A 25848-nucleotide genomic window follows, 5' to 3' on the forward strand; every position below is an offset into this window, starting at 1 on the left:
CACATGCTGCTTAAGCTTCTCTCTGAAAAGGCCAGAATCTGAATGGCCCCAAATTTGGGACAGTTCTGATCTGGAGCTGGAACTGCGTTCTTTGCGAATGCTTAGAGCTTGGGTTTGGCTTTGATGCAGGCCTGTTACAAGGGTAGGAAATTCAGCTGTGGATTCAGAGTTAAAGCTGTGGTTTAGGTTCTGGGCCATCTCTATTTGTAACTAGAGCCCTGTCAAACTCAGGGGTTCAATTCTGAGGGGTTTGTACAACTCCATCTTTCCATTTGATTCATGGGGGTTTTACGCTTCCCTCTCCACAAGTTTTAATCTGTATTTCAGGTTCAGATAAAAACCAAGAACTCAAAAGGAAACTCACTCCAAACCTCTGAGTTTTATTTTTTTCCCACAGAACCATATGAAACCAATGATTAACGAATGGCATCCAATGGAAACCATAAATCAGTCCAAGACCTTGCCCCAAGCTCAAACCTCAGTAACTCTACTCTGAGTATTGGGGCTATGACTAGAGCTGGGTCTGAACAAACACCTTCAAAATCTGAACCTGGTTCTGAATAGTGGGGTCAGCGGCTGTCTCACTTTCATTTGATTGGGTGGCCTTTACCAGGAAAGTTTTGTCCAGCTCTGCTTGCCACAAGTGGGGCAGTCACACCTGCCTGTAATGACTCAGAGATTCCTGCCTACCGTGCAGCATTTTAAGAATGATTTCCTTTAGCCAGGGTAAGTCTAATACAGGGTTTCTCAAACAGGGGTTGCCGCTTATGTAGAGAAAGCTCCTGGCAGGCTGGGCCGGTGTGTTTACCTGCCCCGATCGCAGGTCCGGCCAATCGCGGCTCCCACTGGCTGCGGATTGCTGCTTGGGGCCAATGGGAGCTTCCAGCAGCTCCCATTGGGCAGCTTCCAGCAGCAATCCACGGCCAGTGGGAGCTGTGATCAGCCAGACCTGCAGACGGGGCAGGTAAGCACACTGGCCTGGCCCGCCAAAGGCCTTCCCTACACAAGCGGCGACCCCTGTTTGAGAAACCCTGGTCTAATATGAATATATCAACTGGGCTGGCTTCATGTCCCTTTGGTTAGTACTCCACCCTGCTGTCCAATAGACCTGGGTTCTGTTTCCAGGCCTTAAGTCAGTTTTCCATAGGCAGAATGGCTCTGGCACATCCCATTACAGAAACAGGTGCCAGCTGCAAAATTTAGATCTGGATCCAGATCCCACAGATGGTAAAGTTGACATCTAGGGTTTTGATTTAACCCCATCTTTAGTTGGTAATGCAGCAGAGGAAGCATGCTCAGTTCCTGGGCCTCTGAGAGAAGAGAAGAAGGGTCTCACGCTGTTTCCCAGTGATACAAGTGGCTAATCACAGAGCAGCAATGTCTCCCTAGACATCCTCCTCCAAGCCTCCTTAGTCAATAAGATACCAGGATGCTAGGCTGTAAATTTGGGAGAGGTGTCCTCTGCTGAGGAGGCACAAAGGAAGCACCAGTATAGCGATACTTAACACTAGTTTAATGAAATCCTCCAACAGGATTGGCTACAATATGACATCAATCAGGTGATAATGAGACTGTGCTATCAATTGTTTACAAAGTCTTAAACCTCTTAACTTGTGCTGTCAGCAAAACCCATCAAAGTGCAGAGTTTGGCTGAAAAACAACCCCCCACCCTCTGTCTGGCTGCAGGGGAAAAAATCCTCAGTCAAGAGCAATGGGCTCTGGGCTGTGATTTCTTTGGTGTGAGGATAAATAAATCAGCAGGTCACCAAACAAAGCATCAGAGGCAAAAAATATCAAAGATCTGTTTTGAAAGAACAAAAGTCCTCTGGGCTTTATATCCTGAAACCACAAAAATGTGAGGGGAAAAAAATCCCAAGTGGCAGATTTTCATGAAACAAAACAGACTGGAGCCATCTGTATTGTTTTAAAAGTGGCACTAGTCTTCTTCCAGGGTGTCCCAAAAATGTGTGCTGTTCCCCCTATGCCCACAAAGCCTATGTCAATCAGGTCACTGTTCATCTAATAACTCACCTGTGCACAACCACCTTGCATGGACAATGCCCGTAAACAAGCAATTTTATTTTTTTTGCAGAAGCAATAGGTGTATGTGCATTTGTGAAGGTGGGTCTATTTAAATATAGTCTTCAACCCTGCAATAATGTGCAGCACTATAGATATCTCAAAGTAATATTTTAATTCAAAGTAAATTCAGTGCAAGGAAAGGTGCCCTGTACGGAAGTCCATGGTTAATCATTGGGACAGAGTCAGCATGGGCAGTTCCAGGCTATTTGGCTCATGTGCCTCAACTCAGATCTGAAGAGACCACTTCAGAAGTGAAAGGATAGAGAAGTCATCTGCCTGTTGAGTTCTTCTTGGCCTCTCTGTAGCGAGTTCAAACTGGGGCTTTTTGCATGTCCACTGGGAACTGGGCTAAGAGTAGGGTGACCAGATGTCCCAATTTTATTGGGACAGTCCCAATATTTTCTTACATAGGCTCCTATTAGCCCCCACCCCCGTCCCAATTTTTCACACTTGCTATCTGGTCACTCTAGCTAAGAGCAGCATCTAACTCCCTTCATACAGGTCACTCAAAAGCCATCAGATAGTAACACCTTTTGGTCACTCACTGACCTGGCCTGAATTTCAGCTGAAGAACCAGAGATGACAGCCACTGGCAGCAAGCATGTAGGGATCTTAATTTTGCAAACATTTAGGTGCAAGACAAAATCTAGCTTTCCTATTCTATATCCTGAATACTAATCTATCCCCCATTTCTGCCAGAGACATGCCATAAAGTATTCCAGAGAATGGAGGGGCTCAGCAAATGACGTAGAGACAATTCTCTTAAAGAGTTCACAAGCTAACCCAAGCTAGAACTTGAGAAAAGCTCAGCTAGATAAAAAGTCATCATGTACTGATTTGCCTCTATAGAAAATATTTCATTTCCTCATGCGGGGAAACCGTCTCAGGGTCTTCTCATATACCTGATCATCCATTGTGTTAACCCCATCAGGTCCCAGTGCCTCTATAGCTTGGTTGATCAGATCAGTCCTTCCACAATTTAACATTCGGAAACCCAGGTCCTGCTGGAATCTTTCAGTAGCAGCCTTAGCGTCCAGTCTTCGGAATGAGCTAAAACAGCATTCGGGCCTGTTGGTGACAAAGGCCAAAAAGTGCAGCAATCATTTCAGGAGGGTTTGTGTTTTAAATTAGCAATTAGTTATAGTACTGCTTCTCCACATGGCTTTATGCTCTGTTCTTGGGTTTTTCTATTTTCCCTGCAGAAATGTTTATTTGTTATATAATTGTAATGCATCAAATGTATATGAAATCATATTCAGAGAACAAGAGGGAGAAGAACTTTGTTGAAATAAAAAGTACAAATATAGTTCAATGATTAAATAATCATTACGGCTCTATGTAAGAGCCTGGCTATTATTCCCAAATAAGATTTTGCCTATCAAGATTTTGCCTTTCATCACCTTACTCCCACATTTTTTCATCCCTGCATTATAATGAAGATTGTCCATATCCTCTTTTGGGTGGCAAACCATTCTCAGATCCACCCCAATAAAATCAAACTTACTCCTTGGACCTATATTTATATTAGGCTCCTATCCTTCCATTTTCCTCCTCTTGACAGCTACCAATCTATCTGCTTCTAAACAAGATAAAGGAGTCTGGAGATTATTGTAAGTCTCCAGACATCTTTTTAGAGACATCTGAATTCTGAGTTTGGGAGTCTCTCTTGTGCACTGAAGGAACATCACCAGGCTGTAGGCATTTCCTATCTCAACTGGACCTTGATATGGTCACCCACATTGTGTGATTTCATTTGCTGCCTCTTCACTGGCAGCCTGTCCTGACACAGGCTCTTGCGCAAACTCCCAGCTGCTGCAGTATTTGGCTGCCAACTTCCTTTGAAAAATTAGACAACCTCAACATATTTTAACCTTTTTTGAAACTTTGCATGGGCTGCCAGAGAAGTAATGCATTCATGGTTTTACTTAGAAGGCTGTGCATGAAACTTACTCAGGGCCTCAAACTTATCTGGTAACTTTTCATGCTCTTGTCTTTGCAGGTGGATGACAAATGGCAGCCAGATGCCACAACAAACTTGTCCACTTAGCAAAGTCCTTCACCCGTCTAGTGGCTGGCCTGATTGTACATGGGAGTCCAGCACAACACCACAGCCAAAAATCAGATGAGGACTTTGGTGATCTACCAGCATGAGGAACACTAGGTGAGAGTCCAATGTGAGCCTCTAGCCAGTGGAGCTAAGTAGCAACATTGTTTTGATTTAAGACTAGATACCTTCAAGAAGTTGCCCATGGCCACACAGAATAGCTTCTTGGGCTAATACACTGCACAAGGTTGCCCGTTAGTTCTTACTAAGATCTTGCCTACACTAGGTGAAAATGTGTTACAACACTCACTTGGTTGGAATACCTTCTATTGCCTGTACAAAGTCTTGCAACAGCATTTTTCAGCCACCCCTGTCATTTTACAAGTGTTGGTTTGCAATGCCTGGGACAAGGCCTTCAGCTCAGGCCCAGATGAGCAGGTGCCACCTACAATGGTGTTTCTCTCCATTGTGACAGAAAACCACACTGCAGCTATGACTAGTTGGGTTCAGTGGCTCCTAACTTCACCCCACAATGCAGAGACTTACACTTCAAAATCACCTCAAATCTCCTGCCTCTAGCAAGTGGGACATGTGCCTCACAGGTTATGCAAGTGTCCAGGGGCTATTCAGAGAGGTGGCAACTATGCCCAGGGCAGAACACTATCCTTCAGAAAGGAGCTAATGTCTAAGTATATCCTAGGAAAAATTCAGTAGGAAGGTAACATTACAGTCTTGGGATTTTGTTATTGTGAGAGATTTTTCATGTATTAGCTTGTAGTTATTAGGCCAGTTCAGCGAAAAGGTGTGTATGGGGAGGCGTGGGCTCTCTGAATCATCAGGCACTGGAGAAAGATAAGTCAGTAGACAGGCCAATAGCTACTGCCAGAGGTAAGGTAACAGGCGAAGGACCAGTGACCACTGCTAGAGGCCATAGGTGGATAAACAGTCAATCCTGGAGGTAGGGTAAGTGATTAGATGGACAAACAGACCACACTTCTATGGTAAATGTTATTACGATACTATATTCCTATGTCCCCCTGGGAACAATTAGCTTCTGTCAACTTGAAGTCTAGTGAATTTCAGAAAATGAGTGAAATGCATCTTCAAGTGCTGTACCAGCCCTTGAGCTGCTACTTTACTTTGCTAATTTGTTTGGCTCTACAATCACTTTGTCCTAGTTTCAAAGTAAGTGCTCTGTGCAAAACAAGGAGAAACTCTTTAACCAACGCCACGGAAATAGTGAAACGGACACCACACACAGTGCTTTCAAATACACCAAGTGAGCCAATTAGAAAAACAGAGAAATACCTTTGGCTCTCATCTCTCTGTTACAGTGATCTTAGCTATGACTTGAAACAATAGGTGACGCTGTCTCAGACAGCCGGGTGGTTTTTAAGTTGATGGTGTCCATTTAAGCAGGTACTGTCAGGGTGAGGAGTGACGATGTTTATAGATCACTTTGAAATAATACATGGATAGCACTGGCTTGAAAATCTTATATTCACTGTCTCACAAACAAACAGGTGTGGAGAACTATTTGTCTAAGGAATCTTTATCAGAAGATAGATATATACAGTTTCAGAACAGAGGTTATTATAACAACAGCACTTTGCCCTTCTCCACTGCCTTTCATCCACGAATCCCCTCCAAGGGACAGAATCCTTCTGCGAGGTGGGAATTATCATTGTACTTTGTGGACAATGCAATGGAGGGACAGAGCAGTTGTGATTTGCCTAAGGTCACACATTGAGCCAGAGGTACAGCTGGGAATAGAACCCAAGAGTCCTGACTCCCTGTCACTTGCTCTAATCACTAGCCAATTGCTTCCTGTAAGTGGGAAGGTCATGTCACTGGTATTAGAATAGTGATACCTCCCTCTTTTCAACATTTTTTTCCATGCAGCACAGACAATGTTCCCAGCTCCAAAACCCCCAGCATGGGTCTTTGGAATAACAGCTTATAAAAGAAGGGTCAGAACAAACAGCTTATGAAGCTCAGTTCTGACTTGTGATTTCTGCCCTCTGCTGCAAACATGATGTGAATTATTTGATGCAAAGGCTGCCTTGGTTGCATAGAAAGATTTATGGTATATCATGTATGTCCTTGGAGAGGTCTGGTGAAAGGCGGGAGAAAAAACATGGATGTGGGAAGGAAAAGCACCTGGTTTTTCTTACAGATTTTTTCTTTTCCCCTGTAATCAGAACAACATGGCTAGAAACCTTCACCAGACTCCTTCCAAGAGCCAGTTTTGAAACTCCTCTCTCACCAATCAGAAAACAGAATTGAATTCCTGTATATTCCACATGTTGTGGCTGAATCCCTGTCCTCTTTCCTCCCCCTCACCCCATTCATTCATATGAGTATCTAGATTGCCTGCGTTTCTAAAGGTGGCTTTGTGTGGTAATGACAATGGCCCTGTAAGGCTTTTAACCTGAAGTTTATCGGTATGTACTCTCAGCCTTAATTCTACCTTATCAAAGTTTGTGTCTAGGAATTTCCCTTTAATTTAGATCAATACACTTCTGAAACAGAACCTGAAAAACCCTTTCCTCTTTTTTCTACATGTAACCTAGAAAATAAGGAGCCATTTGTGTTGTATATACAATCTCTCTCTACTGGGTTTACAAAAACCTGTGGAGATTAAAACAACACAGGATACTTTTGAAGTGGGAAGTCTCAGACTGTGTTTTGAACAGTTCCTTCAATCTAGAGGAAAGATGGAAAAAAGAATTATGAAACTAAGATTGAAAGAAGAACTCCTGAAACTAGCAAGAGAGCATGCTGATAGCTTGCCCTTCTGCAGTGCCATCTGAGAACCTCAGAGCCTTTTACTTTGTTTATTTCAGCTTTGCAACACTTTTTGAGGGTGGTAAATATTGAGGCACAGGAAAGTTAAGTAACTTCTCCTACGCCACACAGAAAATCAGTAGAAAAGCTAAGAATAGAACCCAGAAATCCCAACTAAAAACCCCTTGCTGCAACCACTAAATCAACCTCCCTCCTTCACACAAAAGACCTAAAAGTAACAGTACATTTTTTCCTTACAAAATATGTTACAAATATCATTTATTTTTATTTATGTGTCCACTGCAAAGTCTTCATTAATTAAATGCAGTGGGATTAATTTAAGGAGGAAAAATTCACTTTGCACTAATGTGTACATTTCTGGCTGGGGTACCACAAAATAATTGCACAATACCAAAATCAGTGCTAACACCAGTAAACTTGGCAGAACATAGAAAATGAATGAAACACAAATGAGTACCAGCGGCCCCAGCTTACTGTAAAATTATGAGCAATCTATGTGTGGATGAAGGCTGTCTAAGTCTGCTCTTCACCAGGATATTTAAAGAGGCAAAGAATGATCTTGTGGTTAACACTGGGGTCTGGGAGTCAGTCTCCCTATATTCTCAGCCTGTCTCTGCCGCAGACTCTGTGCATGACAGAGGGCAAGTCACAATCTCTCTGTGCCTGATCTGTAAAATCAGGCTAAAACTTCCTTAGCCCACAGGAGTGCTGTGAGGCTAAATTCAGTGATGTTTATAAAGTGTTTTGAGATCATCCTCCAATGGAAGGTGATACAGAAGGGCAAAGTGCTATGATTATTATAACTGAATGTAAAGATAAGCCCACATACTTCAGCTGCCGTGGTTCACAGTCCAGTCCTGGTAAGAGCAGCCTGGCCGTCTGCCTGATATCATCGCTGTCCACAGTTAAACTGCGCCGATGCTCAGCGTAGGTGATAGCCACTCTCATCCACTCCATCAGTGGGGGCAGAAGCATGAAGGGCCTGTGCAGAGAGTGAAGAGACCCATTACAGTCAATGCTGATTTGTTATCTTGCATGGTGAGATAAAATGTACTCCACAGTTTTCTAGACATGAATGTTGGGACGCGGGCCAGAAGGCTCCCTGTTTTATCTCGTGATAAAACTCCTCCTGCAAAAGCGAAGTCTGCCTCTTTAGCCAAGTGCAGCTGACTGATAGTTCAACAGGTAAAAAAAAACTGGATTTGGGATGAGAGTTTTGACAGCTCAGCCCAGATTATCTGAACTTCAGTTTACCCCAGACGGAGTTATGTTCAGATATGTGACAGTGCATGAGACTAAGTGAACAAAGAATGTTGCCTCCTGGTTTCTAGGCCGCAGAAGGTTAAGGGGCCTGCTACTGCTCCTAGCTACCGATGGGCTCTTTTAGCTCAAGTCGTTGAGCCTTGTAGTTTTGGAGCTGAAGGGTTTGTCCTAGCTCCTCATATGTGAGTGATTTATGTAATAAATGCACTGTTGTCTGTAGAGAGACAAGGTGGGTGAGGCAATATCTTTTATTGACTCAACTTCTGTTGGTGAGAGAGATATTACCTCACCTACCTTCGGGGCCATTCTTACCCATATGCAAAGTACGCAGCTGCATAGGGCACCAGGAAACTTGGGGCACCAAATTTCCTGGTGCCCTGCGCAGCTGTGTGCTGCTCCAGCCCCTGCTCCAGCTCTTCCCCAAGCCCCCGTCCTCCTCCACCCTGCCCCCTCCCCACCTCTTCCTGCCCCTGTTCCGCTCCAGCCCCACGACCCTGAGCTCAGCAGCATGGCTGGGCCTGCACTCACTGGCAGTGGGAAGTGCAGACCTGCCCCCAGCCGCGCTGCCGGTGAGTGCTGGGGGGTGGTTCTCCCCTACCCCCCCAAGGCAGCCCTCCCCCAGAGAGGACTGGGTCACGCTCCCCCTCCGCAGAGGCCTCCCCCTCCCCCCACGGGGGGGGGATGTGTAGGGCCACAGAATAGCTAGGGACTGCCCTGCCTACCTTGTCTCTCTAACAGCCTGGGATCGACACAGCTTTGTTGTCTCTAGCACATGGGATTTCTTACAATGATCTGACCATCCATTATGACATTGAAAATATCCTTGATTATTCAATTAACCAAACTTACTCAAGGCTCCCCCTTGACATTTAGTTAATCCATGTTTTGTGCTGTTAATATCAGTGGCTTTTCTCACCCTACATTCCTAGCACACACAGATGAGGTCTCCATTTCTACACATTTGGCCCTCTAGGTCTCTGCAGAACTGTTAGAGCTATGTATCAGGTATGCTTTTCCACAGACAAACAGCAAATACTCACTAGGCTTCTGTCCCATTCCAGAATGTGTGGGATTCCCTCCTCTGGTGATGTGACACCAACGGCAGTCACAAAGTCACCAGCAGACCTTGAATTTGAAGGGCTTGTGGGATAAAAAAGTTTATTGATCTGAGCAGAATTTTCAAGGCTTTAAATCTCACTCCTGAGCAGGAGGTAGGTCACCTGGTGACCAAGAGGGAATAACTTCAGATTGTAAAAAAGGGTTTGTTCGCCACTTGCTGGCTGCTCTTCTAATTTTAGTTGCTTTGCTCTTGTCCCACTTACCTGCTTGGTCCATTAGGCCCTAGAAACCAAGTCTGTGAGACAGAATTACCACATGTGTAGCTAGTCTGTCTCCTTTGAAGCATAGGTGTCCCTTGATGCTCAAGAGGAATATCACTACAGCACAGAGGTCCAATCGGAATAGGGTTAAAAGGGAGCTGGCTGCATAGCTAGGAAACAATAGTGGCCTGCTTTACAAAGGTTCTGGGTACCTGCAGCTCCCCTGGAAGTCAGCAGCTCAGCACTTTTGAAACTAAGACATGCGCCTAAATGTAGGAACAAACTGCCCAAACCATTGCAGTCTCTGCTGAAATGACTCTCCTGCCAGCCTCGTACCCTCAGTAAAGTTGCTTATTTCATTGCAATAACTTTATGCCAAGCTACAGTGTTCTCTTCCCCCTTGCCCTAAACCCCAACACTCCATATTACTATGCAAGTTAGGGGGAATCACAATCTCTTCAGGTGAGTGACCATAGATTTCAGCTCTGTTTAGCTGTAAAAGCTTTACATGTCCATGGGACTTCTGCCCTAGGAATGGATTTCCTTATATTCCTCCTTTTACACAATTATTTCCTTTCTTCACAGCTCATATGACCCTCCTAGACATGCTCACAGGAGCAGCTTTGTGTTACTATGTCAACACAGATCCTTGCTGCTATTATGTGATCAAAACTCTCTGACAGACCAGTTCAGTGGGATGAAATGCCAACACCTCCTCCTCCCTCCAAATAAATGGTACTATCACACTACCTGGCCTTTCACCCCGGGTGCCCTTTGCCTTCAGGCAAAGGTTGATCATTCCACAGTTTGGAAAATACGGGAAAAAAAATATTTTCAGAAAATTAATGGGAGATGTCTCAAGCTGAGCAACACACTTATGTATGTGCCTTGCTCTTTGCAGTTTTTAACATTTAGAGACATTTGGCAGCCCATAAAACGGAGTGATCCAGCTCTGGAAAAGGTTCTGACTCTCAGTGCCTGGATTGCAGGGGCTCAACATCGTCCAAGAACATACTCTGTTTTCAAAGCAGAAGAAAGCTACCATTGCTTCATTCAGTTTCTCCCTAAAGGAGGGGCCTTAAAAAAACTGAGTAACCTAGCATGAGAGTTAGGGAAGTGCATGATAGCGATGCACAGAATGGGTACGTCTCACATGTGTATCTTGTGAAGTGTGAGATTAATATCTGACAGTGATATGTTGACAATGTTTTAACAAGAAACTCCTGCATTTCTCTCGCCCTTCAGCTTGGGATAAACTCCATGTTTCCAGGGGTGGAGACGGGAATATGTTCTTGCAGAAAGGTGAATCTACTCCTCCTCCGCCCATTTAAACAAAAATGCTTTCTCAGGCCTTGTCTACACTTACAGTTTTGCAGCGCTGGCCGTTACAGCTGTGGTCGTACAGCTGTGTACGGCCAGCGCTGCAGTGTGTCCACACTGACAGCGACCAGCGCTGCAGTGTGTCCACACTTGCACCAGTTGCAGCGCTGTTGTGAGTGGTGCATTGTGGGCAGCTATCCCACAGAGCACCTCGTCCCATTTGGCCTGCTGGGGTTGTGGGAAGGGGGAAGGGTGCGGGTCATTCCGCTTCCTGGTTCCAACGACCCGTGGTCATGCTTCCTTTCAGCCGTTTGGTGCCATGTGATTCTGCAGCGTGTGATTTCAGTAGAATGAGCCCGAGCTGCTTAGGATGTGCTGATGAATGTGCCAGCACATCTCGTCTGGCAGTTGATCTATTCCTTATGCTCCAAAGTGACAGTGAGAGCTCAGTGATGAAAATAGATGCTGCTGCGCTGCTGACACTAAATTGCTTGTCGCAGTAACGGACGTCTCTGCACGTGGAACGCCACCTTTGGGCTCGGGAAACAAGTACTGTGTGTGGGATCACATCGTCCTGCAAGTCTGGGATGACGAGCAGTGGTGCAGAACTTAGGATGCGAAAAGCCACTTTCATGGACTGTGTGCTGAGCTCGCCCCACCCTGCAGCACAAGGACACGAGACTGAGAACTGCCATGTCGTGGAGAAGCGGTGGCTATTGCTTGAAGCTGGCACCCAGACGCGCTACCGATCGTCGCAAACGCAGTTTGAGTGGGAAAGTCAACCGTTGGAATAGTGGTGATGCAAGTTTGCAGGGCATTATCGCATCCTGTTCAGACGAGACCTCGACTCTGGGATTGGAGGACATTGTGGATGCTTTGCCCAAATGGGTTTCCCTAACTGTGGAGGGGCAAATAGAGGGACGCATATTCCTATTCTGGCACCACCCACTGACATCCGAGTCACATTATACGGAAGGGGTATTCTCAATGTTCTCCAGGCGCTGTGGATCACCGTGGGCGTTTCACTGACATTAACAGGTGGCCTGGAAAGGTGCTGATGCACGCATTTTGCACGTGCTGTTCAGAAGCTGCAGCAGGACTTTTTCCCAGACCGTAAGATCACAGTGGGGACGTCGAAATGCCCATGTGATCCTTGAGACCCGCTTACCCGTTAATGCCTTGGCTCATGAAACGTATACAGGGAGCTTGACATGAGCAAGGACCGCGTTCAAACTACGGCTAGCCGGTGCAGAATGACGTGAGCATGCTTTTGGCCGTTTAAAGGGAGATGGAGAAGTCTCTACGGGAAGCTGGACGTGGGGAGAAGCAGCATCCCAGCGATTATAACCGCGTCTGTATTCACTGACCCCATATTTGGAAGGGAAGGGTGAAACCTTCATTGACGAATGGACCTCCGAGGTTCAACGCCTGGAGGCTGAATTTGAACAGCCAGAGAGCAGGGTGATAGAGAGGCCAGCACAGTGCTTCAGGATAAGGATGCCTTAAGGCGCACTTTGAGGCTGAAAGCCACAGTAATGTTGGGTGCCTTCCATGCAGTTAAGAGCATTGCTCCCAGCGTTACCTGCAGTGGTTCATTGATTTGCAGTTCCTATTTTTTACTTGTAGTACATGTTACAGTTTCTTAATAATAACAGTGAATAAAAAGACAAGAAATCCTTATTAAAATACAGTACATAAACAGGAGGGGTATGGTGATTTTTTCCCTCCTTGTTCTAGGGCAGTTCTTTTGGATGCAGTGGTGGATGCTGATATGCACTGTTTTATTATTACATTTTAACAAACTTTATAGCCCATTTTGTTTTCTTCAAATAACTTAATTTTTCTTTTTTTTTTCCATCAATTACTAGGTTTGTTTTCTTTCTTAAGATGGAGGAGTCAGGAGACTGATCCCCTTAATGGTGTATAATTTAGTATTTATGTGCACTAGGTGTATGTGGTGGGAGTCTGATAAAACATAGTATTATAACACTCCATTTATTAGTTCTAAGGAACAGAGCCCTCCTAATGAGACTCTGTGGTTGTTTTCTGTCTGATTTACTAGATTTCTGCATCTATTCCCAGATTGATTTCAAGGCTATAATTCTATCCAGATTTTTCTATGTGTCCAAACCACCACTGCAGGTGTAGTGTTTTATACTAGCATACACAGAGAAACTAAATTACAGCCCTGCTATCCCATACTGCTATAGTCCTTTTGTTTATAATCTCTCTTTCTTTCTGTATATACCTTGTCTTCAGTTTTCTGGAAAAAATGAACTCCAAAATCAATCAGGTTAGCATGATATCTGTTTTGTCCCTTTCTTCAACCCTGTGTAAAACAGTAAAAGGCCAAGTCTGAACTGAAATACATACATGCACTTCTATTAAGCGCCACTCTCCGCGGTCCGCTTACATGTGCACGACAAGAGGCCCCCCGCAAGCACCGCTCTCCCGACGGAGCCTCAGCAAGCCCCGCTCTCCCGGCCGGAGCGCGGCAAGCCCCGCAAGCCCCGCTCTCCCGGCCGAGCTCAGCATAGCGCCGCTCTCACCGGCCGGAGCGCGGCAAACCCGCAAGCGCGGCTCCCGGCCGGAGCGCGCAAACCCGCAAGCGCCGCTCTCGGCGGCCGGAGCTCAGCAAGCCCCGCTCCCACGGCGAGCGCGGCAAGCCCCGCAAGCCCGCTCTCACCGGCCGGAGCGCGGCAAGCCCGCAAGGCCGCTCTCGCCGGCGTGAGCCGCGCAAACCCGCAAGTGCCGCTCTCCGGCCGGGACGCGGCCAACCCGCAAGCGCCGCTCTCCCGGCCGGAGCTCCAGAAAAGCCCCGAATGCGCCGCTCTCCGCCGGAGCTCCAGAAAGCCTCGCTCTCCCGCCGGAGCGCGGCAGCCCCGCAAGCCCGCTCTCCCGCCACTCCAGCAACGCCGCTCTCTCGCACGGAGCTCCAGCAAGCCCGCGCAAGCGCCGCTCTCCCGGCCGGAGCTCCAGAAAGCCCCGCTCTCCGGCCGGAGCGCGGCAAGCCCCGCAAGCCCGCTCCTCCGCGCGGAAGCTCCAGCAAGCCCCGCGTCTCCCGGCCGGAGCGCGGCAAACCACGCCAAGCCCCGCTCTCCCGCCGGAAGCCCAGCAAGCCCCGCTCTTCCGCCGGAGCGCGTGCAAACCCCGCAAGCCCCGCTCTCCACCGCGCGGAGCTCCAGCAAGCCCCGCTCTCCCGGCCCGGAGCGGGCAAACCCTGCTCTCTCCGGCCGGAGTCGGGCAAGCCCGCTTCCCTCCTCTCCGGCTTCTAAGCCCAGAGCAGTGTAGTGCCTAAGCAGTGACGAGAGAGGCTGAAAAGGAAGCTGGAAAGTCCTCTACCCTGGAGGCCAATAATACCTGCTGGTGAGTGGTCCACACTGATGACCAAGCGCTGCATCATCAGCGCTGGTCTCGCTACACCGGAAGCAGACCCAGGTGTACAGCCAGCGCTGCAAACAGGGAGTTGCAGCGCTGGCTGAGCTTTTAAGTGTAGACACCTGCTAAGTTGCAGCGCTGTAACCCCCTCACCAGCGCTGCAACTTGCAAGTGTAGACAAGGCCTCAGATCCATAATCAAGGAGAGAGGCAGTAGCAGTACTTGTCAAAGGAAGTTACATTAAGTTCACTAGCAAAAATGGTTGTAACTGTTCTTGGAAAACAGACTGTGCTCATTAGCAAGAGAAGATCATGGAAGGGGGAAGGAGGTATCATCCCATGGGAACATGTTTAGAAACTACTTGGTACTCAGTGCCAACTTGTCTCTTACAAAGGGTAAAATAGCTCTTCAGAAGTATTTTTAGCCACACAAACTCTCTGCTGTGGGATTGGCTCACCACCTGACAGGTTCACCAGGCTGAACTGGAGCTCCTAAAATATTGTTGACTTTGAAACTCTCCCCTCAGAAGCAGCAGCAGCAGCACCCCAGGGACATGCCCCCTCTCTTAAACTGTTTTTACTGATGAGATTGAAAGACTGATTGATTGATTAAGGTAATGTAAATAGACAGACTTCTCTAAGGCATCTGACTTGGTAACCACATGACATTTTGATTAAAAAACTAGAATGATATAAAATTAACATGGCATATATTAACTGGTTTAAAAGCTGGCTTACTGATAGTCTCAAAATGTAATGGTAAAGAGGAATCATCATCGAATGGGTGTGTCTCTAGTAGGCACCCACTGGGATCGGTTCTTGACCTGACGCTATTTAACATTTTTATTAATGACCTAGAAGAAAACAAAATCATCACTGATAAAGTTTGGTGCTCACACACAAACTGGGGGAGTAGTAAATAATGAAGAGCCCAGGTCACTAAGCCAGAGCAACCTGAATCGCTTGGTAAGTTGGGTGCAAGCACATGTTTTAATATGGGTAACAGTAAATGTATATGTATAGGGACAAAGAATGCAGACCATACTGACAGAATGGGGGCCTCCATCCTGGGAAGCAGTGACTGAAAAAGATTTGGACATGGTGGATAATCAGCTGTTCCAGTGCAACGCTGTAGCTAGAAGGGCTAATGTCATCCTTGGGAGCATAAACAGGGGAATCTAGAGTAGGAGTACAGAGGTTATATTATTTTTATATTTAGCACTAGGGTAATTGTTGCTGGAGTGTTGTATACAGTTCTGGTGTTAAGAAAACATGCCTTACAGTAATAGACTCAAAGAGCTCTGTCTATTTAACTTAAAGAGAAGGTTAAGGGGTGACTTGATGACAGTCTGTAAGTACCTACATTGGGAACACATATTTAATAATGGCCTCTTCAATTTATCAAAGAAAGGTATAACATAATCCAATGGCTGGAATTTAAACCTAGACAAATTCAGACCAAAAATAAGGTGTGAATTTTTAAACGGTGAGGATAATTAATCATTGGAACAACCCACCCAGGATTCTCCATCATTGACAATTATTATACCAAGAGTGGATGTACATGCATCCGACGAAGTGGGTATTCACCCACGAAAGCTCATGCTCCAATACGTCTGTTCGTCTATAAGGTGCCACAGGACTCTTTGCTGCTTTCTAAAAGCTATGCTCTAGGAATTATTTGGGGGGAAGTTCTGTGGCCTCTTTTATACAGGAAGTCAGGCCAGATTATCGCATTGGTCCCTTCTAGGCTTGGAATCTATAAAAGATATGGGTTAGTCGTATGCAAAGAAGGGGAGAGCTCAATGAGTGGCAGGAACTTACCCCAATTTTCCTTCCATTTGAGCACTGGTATCACATGCTTGAAGGATGTCTACACTGGGGCGTAATTTCCATCTTGGGTAGATGTACACTTGGCTAGCACTGTGGCTGCAGCAGCATGGGCTAGCTAGCCAAGTACTTACTTGGGGTCTTGGATGAGAGGCCGTCAGTTGAATTTACTGAGCATTGCCCCAGGGGCTTCTACTCTGTCTTGTTCCCAGAGTATTTCTACCTCCTCCCTGAGGTCTCCTCTGTCCATGTCCTATGAGGCTCCTCTCTGCCCTCTCTCCCTCATCCAGATGACTAGGACATTGAGGGAGTTGGGGTGGGAAAGAGATATTCTGCCTGATGCCTCCTTTCTTCTCTCTCTGTGCTGGGACTCTGGTCTCCTGCTAGGTTACTGTGAGACGCATAAGGGAGTGAAGAACCGGGGCCAGCAGTGGCACAGCAGTGGCAGAGGGGAGAGGCTGGTGTTTGGAGAGAAAGAGGGGGTTTTCTTTCGGCTGGCAGGTCAGGCAGGGCTGGTCCTGGGACATAACTGGAATAGCCCATTACTGATCTGATATGTCCTGCGCTGGTGGATTTTATACTGCCAGGGCAGTGATGGGACTGGATGATTTAATAGATCTTTTCCATTTGTAATTACTGCTACCTAATCCTAGGTAGCTGCTTTAAATACATGCAAACCTGGGAGCCTCTCAAAACATATGTAAACACCATAATTCACACCTAGCTATCATCTCCCAAGGAAGAAGACAAAAAATACCTATTCACAGATCGAGAGAGGGACAGAGGGCTTAAACTGAACTCCTGTATGAGATGGAGTCAAATAATAATTAATACCTGACACAAACGACCCCCACATTTTGACCCATGGCTAGGGCCCATTTCATCTGTGGTATGTGGGTGGGTCAAGGTTATTGTCAAAGAGACAGTTGGCCCTTCAAGGGGGTTATGGGTCAGCCTCACCTTTGCCAGCTGTAGCCCCTCTCCCCCAGAAGGAGCAAATGAGTATAAGGGTCATGTAATGAGGAGCATGTGACTAAGACCCAGGCCTGCTGGGAGGGCAGTCTGTGGGTCAGTCAGAGGAGAGTCTCCAGTTAGAGCAGACCTAAGCGAGAGTGCTCTGTTCCTGGCAGGGGAATAGCCAGGAAAAGACCAGAGAAGAGGCCCAGGCTGAGTAACTCTCTATGGTGCTTAGGCAGAAGGCTTGGGAGGGAAACCCGCAGCGAAAGCCTCAGCATGGACAGGGCTAAGAACTCTGCACCAAGGATGTGACACAGCTAGGAAGGCTGGGTGGAAGATATATTGTTCTGAACTTTAAATTAATAAACCAGACTCCCAGAAAAGGGAGGGTTATTGAGGAAACAATCAGACTGTGAGTTTTATTAACTAGGGAAGAAGGGAACATGAAGCAGCAACCAAAACCAGACCAGGTAAGCCCTGCTACAGTCACCCCACAAATCAGTGGCAGATTAGAACCTCAGACTCAACTCCCAGCCCCTTGCTTTAGCCAGCAGAAAAAAACTGCTTCTTTTAATATATAGTTATGGATGAACACACAATAACATGCACAGTGATTTAGAAAATGCATGCTAAGACATGTTCCTGGCTCCAAAGAGCTTCCATCTAAAGGACTCATATTTCTTTCAGGGTCCAGATATTTTTCTCTCCAGAAGACCTAGCAAGTGTGCTGGGACAGGAAGGTAGGAACTGCTATACCGGATCAGACCAGAGGTCTGTCTCAACCAGTGTCATGTCTCTGACATTGGCCAGCACCAGATGTTTCTAAGGAAGGGACAAGGAGTTGCTTAATGGACAATTGTGGAATAGACTGACCACCAGGGGAAGCTTCTTCCTAAACCCCATGAGTTACTGGTTGGCTCATATATTAAAGCATGAGGACGGTTTAATATTCAGTGGGTGTTCTTATTATGGTATTTTTTTAAAATACCGCGAAGCTCTTGATGCTGAGATCAGAAGCAGTGAGTTCCACAGGTTAGTCATGAATCATGTAAAGAATATCTTTTTATCAGAAGTTGTCAGAATGACCCCAGCAGGATTTTTTTTTTTCTGTAATGTAGCTGCCCTTGCAGTTTTCCCCTTGAATATGCAACAAAAACAAGCTAGTCCTAGAATGTCTTCAACCTAAAAGTTCAGCTCTGATCTTACTTAAACCAATATTAAAACTAAACCAAAGTTGATCAGAAAACATGACAAAGTTGCTGGGTTTGTGAGGAACTGGTTATGGATAAAAAATCCTTGAGTGTGCAGCCCACTTGCAATTTACTGTAATCACCTTTTTATAAACTGCACCTTAACTCGGAACAGGAAAAGCTCCCCCTTTCCAGGCTGAAAGCAAGCACTGTTTCTGCTCTGGAATGTGCCATGCTTCTAGTTAGAAATCCAAGTCTACACCATCTGTATGTCACCAGAGAGAGGGCTATAGCTCTCTAAATAGAGAACATTAAAAGCAAACTGTACCTAAAACTGTGTTCAGTTTCTGGTAAACGTAAGCAGTGGCCTTAAGCATAAAGACTGCAGGTTACTGGCATGGCCTACTTCCACCCACCCTTCCACATGCACACGCAGTCCTGTGCTGAGTCATAGGCTCCTTTGATCTCCCCACTAGCACCAGGACTGGTGAACTACCATGAGTCCAGAGCTCTCTCCTGTAACAGTGGAAACAGAGAGGGATTGTACGCAATTCACTTCTTCCTGTTGATCCCACTTACCTCCCACCCCCCACCCCCATGGCAACTTGAGGCTTCTCTGCAAATTGTAATGCTGATCCTGTACAGATGATAATTCTGGAAAACAAAGGAAAGGATGAATTCTTTTGTGTGACTTTGGATAGAAGTGTTGGACCAGATCTCCAGCCTTAACCTAAAATTAACATGCATTTACATGTTTAATTCACCTTAGCGAGAGGCAAGTGCAACTCGTGTGGCTGAACTGTGCATCTTGTGTGTGTTAAAGTTCCACTTGTACACACCGAGGAAAAGCTTTGCCAGCTATCTACTGCCCTGACAGTCTGTGCTAGCCAATGAACACCTACAGCCCAATCCTGGCCTCCTTCGAAAGGACTGCAAGATGTACTCCCTAATCCTGCCTGAGATTGGGCAAGTGCGTCATCAGATTGTTATTAAAATGCAGGTTCTTCACAGGACAGATTAATGTCTCTCACCAGGTCAGGATCTCCTTAAACCATTTCTGTGCATCATGACCTGACCAACTGTACCAACTCCTATAGCGATATCACAGTCTATAGCCATGTTTCCAGTACTGGCAAGTGCAAGGGTTAGTTTCCTCTGTCTGGGTGGAGCCTAGGCAGGCCCTACCCTCAGGAATGGTTGCACTGAGGGAAGCAATGGCTGCACCTGCTGAACAGGTAAAACAAGGGGAACTCCTCCCTCTGTTTCTCCCCTACCCCCAGGCTTTATATGCCTGAGCAGTGTTCATGAAGAGGCATAATCTCCATGACTTCCAGACACTGCTACTTTGGAGTTTTGTTATTACAGTTCTAAAAGTCCTAGGTCTTAAATGACTTGCCCAAGTTTACACAGGAGATCACTGTCATAGTGGGGACTACAACTCCTGGCTCTCAGCCTTGTGCCTTAACCAAAAGGCTAGCCTGCATCCCTTCCTCTTGCAGGTCTATTCTCTTATCAAAACCCTCAATTAACTAAGGATGGGCAAGCTGACCTGAACCTTCACCTGTCCCTCAAGCCAATCCAAACCAAGAATCTGTAAACACTCCCTTCATCTTATCCCACTCACCTCCATTTCCCCCCATTTCATGCATCAACTGGAAATGAGAAGCCTTGGAAGTCTCATGAGAAAGTCCATTTTTGTGAGATTTCCAGGCTGGTTCTTCAGCCTAAAGGCTCTTGGGAAGTTTGGATAAAGATCCAAAAAGCTTCCAACTTTTTGTTCTTGTTCAGACCAACCCAGACCTTGGTGATCCCATGCCAAAGAGTTTGTCTGTACAGCAGCTAGGACATAGCCCAAGCAGACAGACTTGCTGTAGTGCGGCTCATGTTAGCACCCTAAAAACAGCAGTGGCGATGTTACGGCTCAGGCTGCAGCTTGGGCTCTCAAGTCCACTCAACCCTCTAGGCATGCGAGCCCAAGTGTTTACCAGGGCTGGATGGCTCAGTCCCACTGCCGTGTAGACTTACCCTAACTGAGTTCCCTTAAGAAATACTGCAAAGTGCTACAGGTACAAAAAAATGCATAGAAAGAAAACCACATATACATTGTTGATCCTAGCATGCATGCAAAGAGATACCTTAGAAGAGGGATGGTGCTGCACCAGCATGCTACGTGGTTGCCACATATCCAGGAGGGTGGATGGCTTAAAATGGGGTAGTCTGTTGCTCCGGCACTAGCAAAGATCCTGTGGCCAGGAAAACCAAGAGCTGATTCCTATAGTCCAGAAGCTGCAGTAGAGGACTATGTGAAGACCACACTGCCTGCAAGCAGATTCTGAGATGGTCAAGGCAGCATCTACTAGGGGATGGTGTGTTTTTTCAGCATGGGGTACTGTGACCTGCCCTTCCTGATTTTTGCCCAGTATCATGATATGGTTCACTATAATTCCCAGGAGCACCAAAGGGATCAACAGAAACAAGCCTTTCAGTTGTGACTCAGAATTTTGCCAATTGTGTATTTTAAAACATATGTTGCTTCTGAAGCCAAGGACCTGTTTGCCAATTCAATTCCAGAACAGATTTTCAGGGCCCAGTTGCAAAACCCTGAAGATGGGCAATCACCCTTCTTAATGGAAACTGCTGACAGACCCTAAATTACAACAGTGTGAACTAAGTATCAGTAAAATGCAATTTTCTTTTGCAATACTGAAATATATAAAGCCATTTAATTAGTTTTAACTGTAAAACAAACAAAGACAGTCCTAATTTAGACAAATGGTTCTGGCAAAAAATAGAAAATCATTTCCAGTTAGCTTACAGCACCAGCCAGAACATAATTAATATTTCAAAAGAGAATTTTCCAACACAAAATGACATTGTATGGAGCACTAGACTGTCTGAGACTAACAGGAGACTCTTTAATTTAAAGAAAGAGGAAAGGCTGATACCAGCAATGCTTGTCCTGAAATGAAACTCCTTTTTTTTTTTTAAAGCATTTGATTGATGTTTCATTTGTGTGCAATGTGCTGTTGCTGCAAGTGTGGCCTTTGTGTAACACAATTCCCATTTGATGTTGAAGCCAGCGTTTTCCTAATTAAAAGTTAATTTTTCAGTTGTCAATTAGCTGGAGTCTGAGAGAAAAAGTTCCAGAAATGGACTTGGTCTGGAGGTGTGAGCAACCATTTAATACACGCAGATGAAGTGAACAGTGTGTGCTGCTCAGTGCTGAGGTACTGCAACAGAATATGGGTACTAAATCATGTATTCAATCCACCCAGGCCTGCTACCACTTTACTCAGGCTCTGGCAGTATTATGCTGTGGTCTCATCAAGCAAGCAGAATCCAAGTGGGCCTTTACTTGGACAGGAGACCACCAAGCTGATGCAAGAAGTGGTGGTTGTGAATCAGTAGGGGATGCTCTTCTTTCAAAGTGATGAATCAATGCCCATGTATGAGGTTACTAGTGTTACACATGACATCTTTTTAAATGACAAACAAGAGGAAGAGTCTGATCATTTGTGGTCATGAGATACTATGGCACTTTTTGCAAAAAGCACAAACGTTAATGTTGGTCTCCTAGTCAAATGCCAATTTCAAATAGACTCCATATTATTCTTCAGTTCCTGTCCTCAAATGTTGTGCAGAGTTGCTGTGCACTCTTGAACAGCTAGCTATTCAGCTTCATCCAGAGGGGAGCGAAATGATCCCTAAAAAAAAAAATTCCCCTCTCACCCCTATGGGTGGTATGTGTCTTCCTCAATCTCGGGTCCTCTACCAGAGGCCTGGGAGTTTGAGGGTTCTGCGCAGTATCTTAGCTGTTCCTAGCACTGCACTCTTCGGACAACAGCTGCTGATGTTGTTCCGGGATGCTGTTGGAGCCACTCACCCAGCTTAGGAGTCACAGCCCCGAGTGCTCCATCCACCAGCTGGACCCATTTGGCCTTCACTTTCACATCCTCTCTAGTTCCTCTTCAGCGCCTGGTATTCTCCAGCTTCTCATATTCCTTCTTCCTGATGTTGCTGTCACTTGGCACTGCTATATCTATCACCACGCCTCTTCTGGTCCTTGTCTATTACCACGATGTCTGGTTGATTGGCCAGTACCTGCCTGGTCTGTCTGGATCTGGAAGTCCCACAGAATCTTAGCCCTGTTATTTCCACAACCTTCTGTGGAATCTCCCATCTGGTCTTGGGAGGGTTAGCCCATACGCTGTGCAGATGTTTCCTGTACACAATGCCAGCCACTTGGTTATGCCGTTCAGTGTATGCTGTTCCTGCCTGCATCTTACATCCTGCCCACTAGTGTTGGACTGTCCTGAGGCCTCTCTGCACAGTCTGCACCTGGGTCCTCTCTAGTGTGGTAGACCACCTGCTTCAATGGATCTGGTGCAGTGCCTGTTCCTGTGCTGCTATGATCAGTGCCTCAGTGCTGTCTTTTAGTTCAGCCCTTTCCAGCCACTGGTAGGATTTCCCAATGTCAGCCACCAGTTATCTGTCGATGGTCATCCCATGCAGGGTCTTGTCTTGCCATGGCACTTCTTCTGCTTGGTCTTCCTCCCATGTCTGCTGCTGCCTCAGGCATTCTCTCAGCAGCTCATCTTTGGGGCCATCTTACTGATGTACTCTTGGATGTTCCGGGTTTCATCCAGGACAGTGGCTTTGATGCTCACCAAGCCCCGCCGCCTTCTTTCCGGCTGGTATACAGTCTCTGGGTGTTGGACTTGGGGTGGAAACCTCCGTGCATTGTGAGGAGCTTCCGGGTTTCACATCGGCAGCCTCCATGTCCCCTTGGCCAGCTCACTATCACGGCAGGGTATCTGATGACTGGCAGGGCGTATCCGTGATATGGCGTGGATCTGTTCTTCCCACTGAGCTGGCTCTTCAGGACCTGTCTTATCCTTTGGTGATATCTGGATGTTGCTGTCTTCCTCGCCTCCTCATCATGGTTTCCATGTGACTGTGGACGCCAAGGTACTTGTAGCTGGTCTGTATGTCTTGCTATGTGGCCGCTGGTAGTTCCACCCCATCAGTCTTGACTACCTTCCCTCTCTTCACTACCATCCGGCCACACTTCTCCCATCCGAATGACATCCCGATATCCTCACGTAGATCCGCGTCAGGTGGATTAGCGAGTCGATGTCTCGGTCATTCTTAGCATACAGCTTGAGTGTCATCCATGTAGAGGAGGTGGCTGATGGTAGTTCCACTCCTGAACCTGTACCCTATCCAGTCCTTGTGATTATCTGGCTGAGGGGTTTAAGCCTATGCAGAACAGCAGCGGGGACAGTGCATCACCTGGTATATGCCGCACTGTGATGGCCACTTGTGCAAGCTGCCTTGAGTTGACTTCTAGTGTTGTCTTCCTTAGTCCCATTGAGTTCTTGAGGAAGGTCCTTAGTGTCCTGTTATTTTGTATAGGCCAGACATTCACAGATCCACGTGTGCGGCATTGAGTCGTAGGCTTTCCTGTAGTCAATCCAGGCTGTGCTGCCAGAATTTGTCTGTCTAGACCTTGAGTCTTGGGCGACTGCTCTATCTATGAGCAACTGGTGTTTTGAGCCTCTGGTGTTGTTCCCAATGCCCTTCTGAGCTGTGCTCATGTATATGTATATATATACATATACATGAGCACATATATATGCCCCTTTTTGTTAGGCAACTTAATTAACTAATGTTTGCCTAATGCATAGAGATAATTAAATAAATGGTAGAGACTGAGATTAAGAGGTATGATTACTATAATTAGTATTAAGAAGGGCTCTGAATTTAAAGAGGACAAAAGCTAGGTGCCATCCTGCTATACTTAGCTAGTGATCATTCTGAGCGAAGCTTGAAAAGGTAGTGATGGATTAATAAACCCCTTCTCTTTGCTACATTTAAGGCAGAGAGGAAATCTCACAATCTGAAACCCATTATGTTTGTTTCATTGTGCAACATACCTCCAGTATCTCTATGAAGGCCAGTCACAGATAGAAAGTTCGTGAAAGTTTTGACAGACATAACTGGAGGGATTCCAGCTCTACAATTTCAAACATAGTAACTTTGTACCATGCATCCTTTAAGCCTCAGACAATCAGAAAGTGGCACCCTGAGTCGTAGCCACAGATTTCAGATAATTACCTTCTGTCTCAGCCACCTTTAAGTGTATAATAATTAACTGTATGTTATACACCATCTTTGGACACTGTCTTTTGGCTAATATGCCATAAAAACATCCATAAACAGGAAATGCCGGTAAATGTCAAATGCTAGTTTTATACTTTGATGTTTTACCACACATTCTCGTGGGAGCTTTTCAACAGATAACAGTTTGGCCTTATCATGAAGAATTTAGGCAGGAGACCTTCAAAGCTATTCTGTGCAGTTTTTGGCACCTATTGGATAATATGAACCTGCCACCATCTCAAATGAATTATTAATCATGAAGCTTTTGTCTTTTGGATAAATAGCATCAAACAGTCGTACTCCTCAGGTTCATAGCATGAGGTTGCCAAGCTCCTGTTGCAATGAAATCTATGTGCTTCAGACAATAGCCACAATTATTAGATAAATCACACACTTGGGTTGTCCCTCTGCTTCTTAAACACAACCCTTTACCATTTGAGTTTAAGGAAAACTCCTTTAGCTGCTAACAGTAGCAGGTCCCTTAACCTCTCTGTGGGCCAGCACCAAGAGGGCAACATCCCTCACTCATTCACACAACGCCAGTATATTCCTAAAAACATCAACCTGCTGGAGAAACTGTAGATAGCCCCCTATCCTCACTCCTACTCAACAACACACATGTATTTCTAGGGCACTGAAGAATACAAGCCAATCTCACTAGCTGGCACTAATGATATGGGAACTCTTTCTGAACTGAATCTTGCAAATAAATAAGTGACATATAGGCCCTGATCTTTAAACATGAACACGCAATTGTGTGCACAGTTACCATGACTTCTAGCGCAAATGAGGTATTTGCACACTAAGATGCATAAGCAATAATTGCATGTGCTCCTCCTGCATATCAACTAGTGACACTACCATGGTTTTGTACTTCTGGTACTCTGTGTTATAGGTATGCAGAGATCATGAAAAGCAAATTGAGTGTGCATAGCACTTGTAGTACAAGCTGCTCATAGGAGTGTAAAACAACTTCCCAGGCACCTCTCAGCTATCTGTACCCCTGATTTTTTTAAATGTATATTTAATTTGTAAAGTCTTGCACAGATACACAAATGTATATCCACATTAAATTCCCCAAAATTATCTGTGCATATATCCATGGATTTGCAGGGCTAAACACCCAGGGGCGGCTCCAGGCACCAGCGCTCCAAGTGCGTGCCTGGGGCAGCAAGCCGCGGGGGGCACTCTGCCGGTCACTGCTAGGGGGGCAGGCAGGGTGCCTTCGGCGGCTTGTCTGCGGAGGGTCCACTGGTCCCGCAACTTCAGCGGACCCTCTGTGCTTGGGGCGGCAAAATGTCTAGAGCCACCCCTGTCTACACCAGGGGCCAGACTGAGGCTCTGAGGCACACCCACTCCAGACCCTGGTCCAGAGAGACGCGCTGGCAGCTGTGGTGAGTGGCAGTGGACCTACCACCTTCCCTGGGCAGGGGGCCCGAGCAGCCCCTGTCCCCTGTCCCAGTCCCCCATCCAGGGCAAGTGGAGGGACCCAGGCT

General features: G+C 46.2%; 1 protein-coding gene and 1 long non-coding RNA gene across 2 annotated transcripts in view; one reads left to right on the forward strand and one right to left on the reverse strand.

Annotated features, from left to right (window-relative positions):
* Positions 1-4241, forward strand: part of LOC142046763 (uncharacterized) — a 32368-nt gene extending 28127 nt beyond the window's left edge. Inside the window, exons 2-4 of the long non-coding RNA XR_012655770.1 lie at positions 398-622; positions 2102-2121; positions 4082-4241. This is a non-coding gene — a long non-coding RNA (uncharacterized LOC142046763). The remainder of the gene's footprint in view (positions 1-397; positions 623-2101; positions 2122-4081) is intronic.
* Positions 1-25848, reverse strand: part of ABTB2 (ankyrin repeat and BTB domain containing 2) — a 217830-nt gene that overhangs the window by 20106 nt on the left and 171876 nt on the right. The window contains exons 4-5 of the mRNA XM_032770696.2: positions 7764-7916; positions 2985-3150 (exon numbers count right to left, since the gene is read on the reverse strand). Coding sequence (XP_032626587.1) covers positions 2985-3150; positions 7764-7916 — 319 coding nt within the window. The remainder of the gene's footprint in view (positions 1-2984; positions 3151-7763; positions 7917-25848) is intronic.

This window comes from Chelonoidis abingdonii, chromosome 4 (genome assembly GCF_003597395.2).
Source record: "Chelonoidis abingdonii isolate Lonesome George chromosome 4, CheloAbing_2.0, whole genome shotgun sequence".
In the NCBI taxonomy this organism is placed as follows: domain Eukaryota; kingdom Metazoa; phylum Chordata; order Testudines; family Testudinidae; genus Chelonoidis; species Chelonoidis abingdonii.